Source organism: Vidua macroura, chromosome 1 (assembly GCF_024509145.1).
Source record: "Vidua macroura isolate BioBank_ID:100142 chromosome 1, ASM2450914v1, whole genome shotgun sequence".
Taxonomy (NCBI): domain Eukaryota; kingdom Metazoa; phylum Chordata; class Aves; order Passeriformes; family Viduidae; genus Vidua; species Vidua macroura.
The window spans coordinates 17,960,744-17,972,971 of NC_071571.1; the positions used below are offsets into that span (position 1 = coordinate 17,960,744).

Consider the following 12,228-nt stretch of genomic DNA (forward strand, 5'->3'; position numbering starts at 1 on the left):
GTCAGCAAGACCTGGAATCTCTGGAGACAGGAAAAAAACAGGTATTTTGCCAGTTCTGTTCTACTTTAGGTCACTTGCAGAATTGAGGAGCATTTTCATTGGTATCCCAGCCAAATGTCACTCTTCTAAGGCAGGTGCTGGCTTCTTTCACCAGCACTTGGCTGAACACAGGAGTCCTCATGGGAAAACCTTCCCCCTTTCTGAGAGAACCCTCTTCTGTTAGGAAACATGAGGAGAGGAGAGAAGGCTGCCCGACTAAAGAATGCCTTTAAACGTCAAATAACCTTTAAACATTAAGACAAACAAAGATACAAACAGTGGATGAAAATATATCAGGATAAGGGGGCACATGAATTCAGACAGTGCAAAGACTGTGATTTTTGTACAACTTGTGAAGGCCCTTGAGAGCAGAGACCTGAGCAGGTTGGGCATGCACAGCTTGGCCAGAGCAGACAGAAAATACAGTGGGTGATGCAAGGGCAACCCTGAGAGGCAGAGCATGATGCAGCACAGGCACAGCAAGCAGCGTGTTAGTGCTGTTAACAGACACCTCTGATGGCAATGGGACTGGCACCAGCTGAGACACTACATAAAATCAGTAGCACCAAGTGTTGGCTTCACTCATGCTGCTTCACACCTCTGGTGGGCTTTGTGCCATTCTGGTCTAGGTTGGCTGTAGTGATCATTGCTTCTATGATGTTTTTGGATTTGTAGAGTTATGATGTCAGGGAACTGTAGAGTTCCCTGTAGAAAGCAGAGGAGAATGAAAACACAGAGCTCCAAGATGGAAGGAGCAGAAATAAATTCAGTGCAGTAGAGGTCCATTTTCTGAAGACATTAAACAGCTTTAAGACTACACTAGTAAATGAACACACCCTTTTTATCACTGAGGCAACCAAAGTGGGGAGAGTGGAAACAGGCTGTTATAGGTAAAGCCAAATGAGATGTTGCCTAGTAACTCTCAGCAGGGAAGCATTAGAGCCCAGCCAGTTTAGTGAAGCTCATGTTCTGAGTCAGAGATTATTTTCTCTGGAAAAAATTCTGAAGGAAGGAAAGCTCAATTTAACAGACATAGGATTTATTTTGCTGTTAGGGCAAACTGTAATGACAATGCTTGGGAGAGCGCAGAAGTATTTACAAACTTGTACAAGGAAGAACAGACAAGGCATCAAAAGCAACACTTCACCAAGCCTGTTTTTTTATGCTGATTTGTTTCCCCCAAATACAGTAAATAGCATATTCATTTTTATTTTTGGATTCTGAAATACACAAGTGATAACAGAAGTCTGAAAATATTACACGTATCATTACATTATTACCATATAATTGCGGTAAGAGAAGTTTCTGGAGCAAACCCTATTTCAACTCTGCTATTGGATACAGAATCAAAATAATTGATTTAAAAGAAGAAAGACTTTATGTCTCCACTGGTTCCATTGCCTGAAATAGTTTTAATTAGGTCCTCCTTCAGGACTTTGCTTTTATGGGTTCACAAAAAAGTCACTTGGCTCAGCTAAGGGTCTCTCATATCAGGGGGGAAAAAAACCCCTCAGACCTTATTTGAAGATTCATGTTATTTTTGCTTCCCTTTAGAAGGATATGATGATTTTATAGAAGTGTAAGTTTACCATGATCAGCCATATACATCTGTGTTCCTGAGTGCCACAACTACTGCTCAGAATAGGCAGTCAGGTTCAGGAGAGCACCTCATTTCAGCAGCCTCAATACAGTTAATGATGATAGCTGCAAATGTGAACTATTGCACAGATTTTTAAATTAAAAAATACAATAAGCAGTTCAACACACCACACTAACCATGAAAAGACAGACTGACAAAGAGTTAAAACAAAAATATGTATTTTATCAACAATGATAACAGCTGAAAAACAAAGCTACTACAGCACAAATACTAAAATTTGAATTATGTATTAAAAGCATGCTGTACAAGCAAAGAAAGAATGTTCTGCAAGTCAGAGAGAGCCACTTCTCACTGACCAGAGCCTGGTTTGAAGTTTAACGAAATGCTGTTGATACAGAACCTCTGCCCAGAAGGTGCGGGTCCATCATCAAACACATGGCCTAGATGGGCATCACACTGCAACAGAAATGATTACCATTTTATTATTGTATTGCTACAAAATGACAGAATCATTTAGACTGGGAAGGACCTCTCATTCATAGAGTCCATCTTTGATCACCACCATGGCACTAATTGCCATGTCCAGTGGTTTCTTGAACACCTCCAGGGATGGTGACTCCACCACCTCCCTCAGCAGTCCATTCCAATGTTTAACAACCCTTTTCATGAAGAAATTCCTGCTGATGCCCAGCCTGAACCTCCCTGGTGCAGCTGGAGGCCATGTCCTCTTGTCCTGTCTCCAGCTGCCTGGGAGAAGAGCCCAACCCCCACCTGGCTGCACCCTCCTTTCAGGCAGTTGTAGAGAGTGATAAGGTCACCCCTGAGCCTCCTCTTCTCCAGGCTAAACTCCCCCAGCTCCCTCAAATGGTTCTCATCATCAGACTTATGCTCCAGACCCTTCCCCAGCTCCATTGCCCTTCTCTGGACTCTCCAGCACCTCAATGTCCTTTTGGAATTGAGGAGCCCAGAACTGAACCCAGGATTTGAGGTGTGGCCTCACCAGTGCTGAGTACAGGGTTATGGTCAATGCCCTGGTGCTGCTGGCCACGCTGGTGCTGATCCAGGCCAGGATGCCATTGGCCTTTTGGCCACCTGGGCACTCTCTGGCTCATGTTCAGCTGCTCTTGACCAGCACCCCCAGGACCTTTTCCTCCAGGCATCTTTCGTGCCACTCTGCCCCAGCCTGTAGCTGCAGGGGTTGTTGTGACCCAAGGGCAGGAGCAGGCCCAGCACTTGGCCTTGCTGAACCTCAGAGCTCTGGCCTCTCCCCATCAGTGCAGCCTGTCCAGTTCCCCCTGCAGAGCCTTCAGCAGCTCAACACTCCCACCCAGCTCGGTGTGTCTGCAGACTGACTGAGGGTGCCCTGGATCCCCTCATGTGGGTCATTGATAAAGATTTAAACAGAGCTGGTGCCAGCCCTGAGCCCTGGGGAGCACCACTGGTGACCAGAAACCATTGTCATTGCGTTGTTATCATTGGAATTATGGACCAACATTATGCTGGTACCTACTGTGGTATCCTGAATTAAGAAACTCCCATGATTAAATCACTGTTGAGTTGTGTGAGTGGGAGAGTCCTGGGGATGACAAGGAATCACATCTTGTCAGTGGGCAAGTATCTGCCCCCAAACAAGCAGATCCCAGAAGAGAAATTCAAAAGGTATTATTGCCAGAAAGTATAGGAAATAAATGAGAGGATCTAAACATCTCAATATGTCATGAAAATTTCAAGTTAATAAGTCACTGTAGGTCATTCTCACAGATCAACTGAGGATTCCCCTCTCAAATTACTGACGTGAAAATATTAGACACAGTATAGCTATCACTGACATTATAAAATTGGAAGGTCTTCAGCTGGGGTTCTTGGAGGTCCTTGCTACATATGGCTGTAAATGTGAACTCTTCCAAGATAATGGACTGCAGCAAACTCTTGTTACATTTGCAGATGTACCTAAGCTGCTGCAAGCACACTGAAGGACAGCATTAACAATCTCAACAGTTTACAAAAACAGACACACATGGACATAAAAAAACCCAAATCCAAGACGCAATTCATTAAATTCAATTGCATACTTTTATACCTTAACAGAAGTAAAAAACAGATTCAGGGCTGGGAAGAAATGGTTAAGAGTGGCAGTTCTTTAGAAAAAGAACCTGGGTATTACAGCAGGTTCCAAAATAAATATGTGTCTGTGTAACATGGTCTGTGAAAAGGTAAAGGTGTAAGGACAGGAACACCATTTCTAACACACCTGAAGAACCTCTAATCCCTGCTGCAGGCTGGGCCCAGCTGCAGTGCTATGTGCAACCTTGCAGTCTACTACAAGAAGGAAAAGGGTCAATTGGGAAGGAAGTAAAACACAGCAACAGGATGGTGAGCACACTGAAAAGCACTGCATAAAAAGGAACAGTTGAAGGAACTGGACCTTTCTCGTCTAGAAAAGAGATTACTGAGGGAGTCAAAATAGCTAGAAAAAATAGAAAGGTAGCTTCTGTGAAACAAGAGAATCCACAGAAAATATTTGTGGAGATGCAGAGCACAGCTACCACCCCACAGGGCAAATAGTAATGGCTGCAAATGGTTTGAGGGCTGGTGTCTCACTCTGAATATTTTAAGAACATCTACAGCAAATATTTAGCAAGGCTGAATGAGGAAGAACTGTGCCTGAGATGGGCCATATGCATGGATCCTATCTCAGAGTCTCTTCTACCATCTCTCTGAGTAAATTTTCTGTGTAAGCTCCAGCCTTTGGCTATACATACACAATTGCTCTCCACAGTCACATACTCTTCTTCACCTCTGGCTGAGAAAGAATGGCTCCAGTGATACTGTAATTCTCACTGTTGTGTTTAGGTAGATTCATTCATGGGCACAAAGAAAACTTATCTGCTAAGTTTTGTGTCTTTGTGTATCATCTCCAAAATAAACATACCTGTTTGCAGATGACTTCAGTTCTACTTGACCCCAGTGAGTTATCTGGTCGTCTCACAATATTGGTATTACTTTCATCTCTGCCACAAGTACCATAAGCCTCAGAAAAAGATGGCCATCCAGTCCCAGAATTGTACTTCTTCTCTGAGCTATAGTGGAAACCAGATCTTCTTGTTAGTTAATAACAGAGATATGACAAAAGAATGTGCTTTTGTTAAGAACTCTGGCTTCTTCCCTCATTTCTGTGCTGTTCCAATATTAATATTTGGCACAGTAGAAGTTTTCTCATTGGCATTGAACTGTGCTGGAAACTCTTTTTTAAAGGGAATTCTCAGTCAGCTCACAACAGGAGATTTTGCCTCAATGTTTTTATTTCAGTGTCAGGTTGTATTTTATAAAGCTTAGAAAAGGTTTTTTTTCTGACATCTGTGCTATACTAATATTATGCTATAGTGTTTAGCCAAATTACACCTTCAGGTTGTTGCAGTTTGAAGCATGGCTCAATCCAGCAATCTCAGAGAAGAGAGTTTACAAGAAGAAACAAAGAATAGACAAAAGCTGGGCCGGCCCACCAGACCAGGCTTGTGCCTGATGATGATAGAGGCTTTGTCTTGCAGTCAGCCATCAAGCTGGTTTGGAAAATCAAACAGAGCCTTGCTCAAACTATCAATCAACCAATGACAAATCCTCACAGCACAAAGATCTACTTTTCCCAAGAGATAATCGCAGCCATAAGAAACAGTACAACAGACTATCAGCTTGTGGGTGCCTCCTGTTAACATCCAGGGTGACCAACACTGTTTAGCTGCAGATTAAAACCTAGAGCATGTCGGCAAATATGATCAAAAGATATTTTAGGGATTTGGTACAGAAATTAGATAATCCCTCTTGTTTAAAATTGTGCAAGCTTTGACAGCAATATGAACCTTCTCTTATCAAAAAGGGACCTAGCGTGAGTTAGAACAAGAAGGGAAGATAGGTTCACATACTTCTCAGATGAGACTCACCACAACCATTTCCTCATGATTTCTCATGATTTTTTCCCAGTTTCGCAAACCCAATGCTCTTACTGGCATCTAGTGGTGGATGGAGACATCAGCACCACTAGCAGCTCTCGATCAAGGGGACCGAAACGTTAGTTACAACAGAATTTTAAACAAAGTATGTCACATATATCATGTATATTTTGGTGGGTGGTTCACATGGTGAAGAAAAATCTGAAAATCTTAATTGCAGTGCCTTTTAGAAAGACAAGGCAACCAAACTGGACAAAAAGCTTAAAAAATCCAACCCAAAGAGCAGTGCATGAGTCAGCATTTTTATAATCATCTGTACAGGGCTGTCATTGAGTAATGCAGCTGTGGAAGTAAAGATTTGCTAGCACAGAATGACCAAAGGTTAGTTTTTGTGTGGGCTGTTGCTTAGTCATTTACATCAACACACAGATAGCCATGAGAAATGTTCTCCTTCCCCTCCTCTCCATAAAACTAGAAAAATAGGACACAGCACAGGAGCAGCCTGCTCTGAAGCAAATGCAGTTTGCAGACTCTGTGTTTGTACAACAAGGTCCTTAGGGCTCCAGGCCTGTTTCTTTCCATCTAAAGGCTTCCTGCTTTACCTGCCACAAAACCACATGAACACTGTCCCTACCAGCCACAGAGTCCCCAAGAAGGACCTGAGGGACACATATTCGTATATGACTTCTGAGCTTCCCTGACATACATCTGTTCTGTTTCTTTTTTTACCAAAACTCTTTAATTTTTGATGCAGGAATCCTTACGTTTATTCAGACATAGATACAAAGATCCTCTTTGAAAACCCACAGAGTCAAGGAAGGTCTTTAACACTGCGTGGGTTTTGCATCTGACCCTGACTGACTCTGTCCCTTACATGCCACTCACAATACTTAAGTTTATTGTAGATGTTTTCCACTGCTAAAGGAACAATCTTTTGAGCTGTTAAACTAGCTCTCAACAGAAATGGTCTCTATGTGGTTTTATTAACAGTAATGTCACTTAGATGCCCTAATAGAAACATTTTAGTACCCAAACATATTGCTGTTCAAGATCATATTTGTCCTTTGAAGTATTTCACCACTTAATTTATGGATAAATGGACTTTCCCTAAACATATGCATTAGATTAGACCTCGACACACCATTCCTCCAGCACATGTCATTTACTTTGATCCCTGTTTCAGTTGTCCTGGATAGAATCCAGATAATTCTAAAAAGTGCTTTTTTGCTGTATGAATCTCAGCTGTAGGTTATGGTTTGATGAAGGTTTGAGATTTCATTAAAGCACCACAATTTGCTATATGTAAAGGTTAGGGGTTTGTTCCATGTATTTTCAGCTCTTTCAAATGTGTATTTGGTAGCAGGAGGTACTAAATTCTGATTTAAATGTATACACACATGTTTCAAAGAAAGGAAGAAATACTTCATATTTACCTGTAGCTAATGATCTAATGTACTTGAAAAACAAACAAACAAACAAACAAAAAAAAAACCAAGAACATGTTTAATGGACTAGGAAATAAATATGATGAGTGAATCTCTTATCCAATACGATTTCTCCCCATCATTGCTTGTGTTCTCCACAGCATAATATCTCCATGGAAAATATATTTTCAGGCGATTTTTCACATTTAATAGTTTCCTTTTTTCTTATGAGCCTTTTTTTTCCCTGAAAGTTTGGCTTTTTTTGTCTGTGAGGCTTAGCATTATCTTCTGCTGCAAAGAAAAGTGCTTATATTCTCTGAGAGCTGGATAGTGCAAAGGGCAGCCTAACTGTTTGGTTATATTGCTGTTTTGTTATTAGTTCAACAACAGAAGCAATTCCCTCCAGTGTTTGTCTCCTTCATGTTGGCCTGTCAATATCAATTTTCTAATATAAAAGATGCTGAAACTGAAGGAAAATCTGAAGGAATGGAAGGAACTCTGAAGGAATGGAAGGAAAGCTTAGTACTTTACAATTTCTCTAATTTATCTGAATTTTCCAGAGGTGTTTCTAGGTGTTTCTAGGTTTTATATTTCTCTTCAGCTAACATCAGAAATTAATTTATTTAGAAGTATTCATTAGCAAATCTCTATGGAAAATTATACATTTAAGCAAATCCATGTTTGCATAACAATAGTTTTCTGCACTTGGCCAAAGAAAAACGAATTGTACACAATTATAATTTAATTGCCTAGTCTGGGTTTATTTTCAATACACCCATTGTATTTTCCCCTCCTTTCTTACTATCCAAATCTCTTGATCCTCAGCATCCCATTTGAAGTTCTGATCTGTGATTCATCCTTTAAATCAGCCACATTTCATTCAATTCTCAGTTGGGAATAAATAAGGGCTATTTTCTAGATCAAAAATACGAGAAACTGTCTTTCCTGGTTCAGTTACAGAGAACAGAACACCCCCTGCACATCCTACTCCAAGGCACTCTATTTGCTTTTACTTAGACGTTAATGAAGTTGCAAAATATATAGTATTGTAAAGAGCACAGAGGTTAACTGGGCAATTATTTGCAGCCAGGCTTTAAAAAGTAGATGTAACCAAAAAGGCAAGAATAGTGGAATTTAATTTAGGGAACAAGGAGGGTGTGGGGGTGAAGAGAAGGTCTCAGCTGCAGTGTGAGGGACCCAGCAATGAGAACATCACAACAGTAGACAAAGGCAGACCAAGGTCTCTTTAGCTCAGCAGCACGAGTGGCAGAAGATGAGTATGGAGGAGCACAAGAACAGAGCAAACACACAGTGATACTCATGCATAAATACATGTATTTTGCAGCAGCTTGTGGCTTAAGGACTCTTAAACAGAGAATTATTATCAACTAAAAAGAAGTGTGTCAGGAGAAACAGGCAGACTAGGACATGATGGCTGTGTGCTGGGCACAGGCAATCCCCATCAGCTCAAGGAAAAAGCATACCATGGATCTGTGTCACCACAGGCATCCTGGAAGATTTACACACAGCACTTGGGCATCAAGGGATTGTTCTTCTGACCAACACTTTCTATGCCATTCATTAAAAGACATTGCCCTTTCTGCCATCAGTACATGGTAAAGACGCTGTGAAATCCAGAGGATGTTACCTGAAGAGGGGGGCATTGCAGCACACGCAGCAGTATATTCCTGATTCTGTGTTATTCAGATAGATCCCACTGAATGGCTTTTAAAATAGGAAGGAAAAAAAAGAAGTTAATAATGTAGGTCTTTAAAAGCTCACCATCTGGAAGAAGCATGTAGGAATCAGATTCAAAACAGGAGAAAAACCATAAAAAGAAGGCTTCGCAGGGGGCCTTTGAAGAACAAACATTAGCAGCCCAAAGAAACGAAGGGGAGGATGCCTTTGGGTTAGTAGTGAAGACTACCCCCTACCCCCACAAACCTTGAGACCAGTCAGATGCATAAATCACCCAGGTACCAAGGATGGAGTCATGATCTCCAAGAAACTGGTGAAATGTGCAGGATCCCAAAGGCCAGGGCTCTGCTATGGATTGCCACAACTTTAAAGTGGCTTTACAAATGGACTCTCCTCCTTCCTGCATGGTCTGGTACTGGGATCCGTATTTTATAGATATGGATTTGGGCACAGATCACATGGTACATGCTCCACGTGTGCAGAAGTCCTGTCTCTGGGCTAGGGACAACCAGCACTCCACCCACAATGCTACATGGCTTCCTTCACAGAAGGAGGAAATGTGGGGACAAATGTGGGTGATCTGGCACCCGAGGGGGAACCCATCTCCTGAAGGGAGCGCGATGTTTAAGATTTCCATGGCTAATCTACATATGGTCACAAAAAGGGGACTACAGGCTAAAAATATCGGAGGATCTCCCTGTCCTCTGGACAGGCCTCTACTCCCACCACACAAACAGTTGATCTGGCAGGAAAGTATCCCAGAAAAAAAGAACCAATAAAATATGAAAAGAATGCAGAATGTTTTTCATCTGCAAAGCAGTCTGGGTCAGAACAAAATCCACCCTGTTCCGTATGTTGAGTCTAACTTTCATCCACAGGAAGGCAGGGGAAATCCTGTGAAGAAATTGAGTGGTGACAGCTCCCCAGGGCAGGTTTTCTGTGCCAGCAGGCAGAGGAGGTGGCTCACCCTTGGACAGCATTAGCACTTCTGCTCACCAGTTCAGTTCCTTTTTCTCGCGTTACATAGAATTGTTCCGGAGTCAATTTTTTTTTCCAGTCTGTAGCAGCAGCTGCTTCAGCTTGTTTAGTGAGGGGGTCTGTGCCTTCAATTAGATATAGAAAGATAATTTAGTAAGAGAGCTTAGATTCCATTGATGCTTTCCATCATCATCTCAGTTGTCCAAAAGTTTCTATGGGTACAGACAAAGCACAGAGGGCAGTTCAGGGGCATGAGCAGGGGCATGTGCAGGACTTTGCATCTGCTTTCCATTTGGTGTGCTACATCAAGAGAGCAGCTCCAGCAAACCACTTGGGAAGGCTTGTAAAGGAAATGGGCACCTATGACCCCAGGTACCTCCCACTCTCCCAGCACAGGCCTCTGCCCTGGCTCAGGATAACTGCTGGTCTGCCAGTGCTCCTCCTTCAGCCCCAGATATCACTAAAAGGTTTGGCAAACCTCTTGGAAACCCTCAGAAACCAGAAGTAATGTTCATCTGTGAGGTGTGGAACACTGGCAACTTCCACAGGCCCCAGTGAAAAGCGGTGCTAAGAAGGAAGACTGGAAGAAAGCAACACCTACAGCCCAAGAGAAATGGGGCCACAGTTAAGTGAGGGACACACAACAGCAGAGCAGAAGTCGCCTGTCATGGTGCAAACCTCCAGCAACATATCCTGTGAGACTGTACACACCAAGAACACTTATGGTGGTACAGCATTGGCCAAGAATTAATAGACTGGCTGAAAAGCAGCGAGTAAACAAGTTTAATACTTTCCTAATCAAAAAGTCTGAGATGGGGAACTACCTGCTAGCCTATCTCCCATCAGCATGGGATCCCTGAAAAAAAATCAGCTCCTGAGGAACGAATGCTTGTCTGAATTAATCTCTTGCAAGGTAGAGGTGAGACTGGTGGGAGGGGGGGTAAAGTGGGGGGGGGGGGGTAAGGGCAGGGAGAAATGAATTTTAAAATGATAGTTTAACCAAAAAACCTAGAGCTTAGCCTGCCAGGTCAAGACAAAAACCTACAGCATGCTAATGGAGCCCTTCCTAAGTGGCCAGAAGACGGCGAACACGGGATCCTCTCCCCCTCCCCAAGCGCCAGGCGGGGGTACCTGTGCCTCTGTGCGCAGCGCGGGCGCAGCCGGCGCTCGGCAGCGGGGAGCGGAGCAGGAGCAGCAGGCGGCGGCTCCCGAGCATCCTCCCGAGCGGACGAGCCGCCATAGCGGCGGGGCGGGACCAGGGAAGACGCCGGCCGTGTGTAATCACTGCGTTCCACCTAAAGAATCAGATCTCATAAAAGCAATGAGTAAAGCACCCGCTTAAATGCTGATGCAGTATTTGCACGTAAATGTTTCAATCACTTCTTACCGAGACCAGTTTAAAAATGAATACTCGCTGAAGCCGTAAACATAACAAAATCCTGTTGAGACATTTGCTTGCAGCTATTCTAGGTTGTTTTTAAGGAGAACAGGTCTGGTACTTGCATGCAAAAGCGCTCTTGCTGTCCTAGATGCGTGTCCTGGATCAAGGAATGGCAAAGGCGCTGTGCCATCTGAGAGTTTCCTGCTTTCATGGGGTGATTTGCAGTCACAGCTGCCTTGGCTTGGCCTATAAATATTCCTGTAACAGGACACGTGTGTTAGTCTGGCAGCCCGTCCTTGAAAGGTAGACCTAAACACAAGTTAATTTTCTATGTTAAGCCTTAATGCTACTGGTCTGCTTTTCTTCCAATAGTTACATTTTTGATTTGGAATTAGTTCATCATTTTGTTCGGAAGGAAGTGTTTTGATTGCATTGGATAACAAAGTTAATAATGATGTTTAATACAAATTTACTTTCTTTTGGTCTCATTCTTCTAGCCTAATTTGAAAAGCTAAAAAATAGTCTTGTGTGATCAGTCCTGTATATACACATTTGTATTGAACCATCCTTATGCCTAAGACAGTGAGTTCCGTGGCAGCTGAGGACATCCAACACAGCATCCGATCAGTACCATGGTTGTAATCACTGCCTCTGCTTGGATCCAGAGTACTGCACCACAGGAAGGATATCAGCAAGGCTCCTCCATGGTGCATTCACTGTCTGCAGTGGCGGGGGGGAGTGGGGCACACAGCTGATTTATGGCTTTCTGCTGTGTAATAAGACACGGTGGAATGAAGCCAGAGTACCTGGATAAAAACCCTGGAGATGTGATGCCTGTGAGTCCGCAGGACTGTGATTCAGGATGTTAGCAGAGTAGTGCTGCTGGCAGGGAGGAGAGGGCTTTGCCACCCCTTTGGTGCTAGCAGAAGGCAGCATCCACACTATAGGCAGAGGGACAACATTTTTCCATGTTCAGCCATTTTGGCAAGTATGATCCTGTGATCTTTCCAAACACTTTCTAGCTTACCCCTATGGCATCTTATATCCGTCATTTAGCCATGGTTTAGGAAGGAGTTAGAACAGGTTAGGGAGCCTTTGGTGAGGAGAGACCCAATCTGACACTTTCTCAATTCTGGCAAGTGGCTTAGGGCTAGAAAGTGG

At 43.1% G+C, this 12,228-nt stretch overlaps 1 protein-coding gene across 1 annotated transcript; it reads right to left on the reverse strand.

Moving 5' to 3' along the window:
- Positions 1-1,057: 1,057 nt before the first annotated feature.
- On the reverse strand, positions 1,058-11,247 carry MSRB2 (methionine sulfoxide reductase B2). Its single transcript, XM_053984857.1, has 6 exons — positions 11,074-11,247; positions 10,818-10,981; positions 9,705-9,811; positions 8,659-8,735; positions 4,572-4,719; positions 1,058-2,095 (listed from the first exon to the last, which is right to left on the reverse strand). Exons 2-6 carry the CDS (start codon positions 10,924-10,926, stop codon positions 1,988-1,990), a joined length of 549 nt encoding a protein of 182 aa, XP_053840832.1. The 5' UTR covers positions 10,927-10,981; positions 11,074-11,247; the 3' UTR covers positions 1,058-1,987.
- Positions 11,248-12,228: the final 981 nt, after the last annotated feature.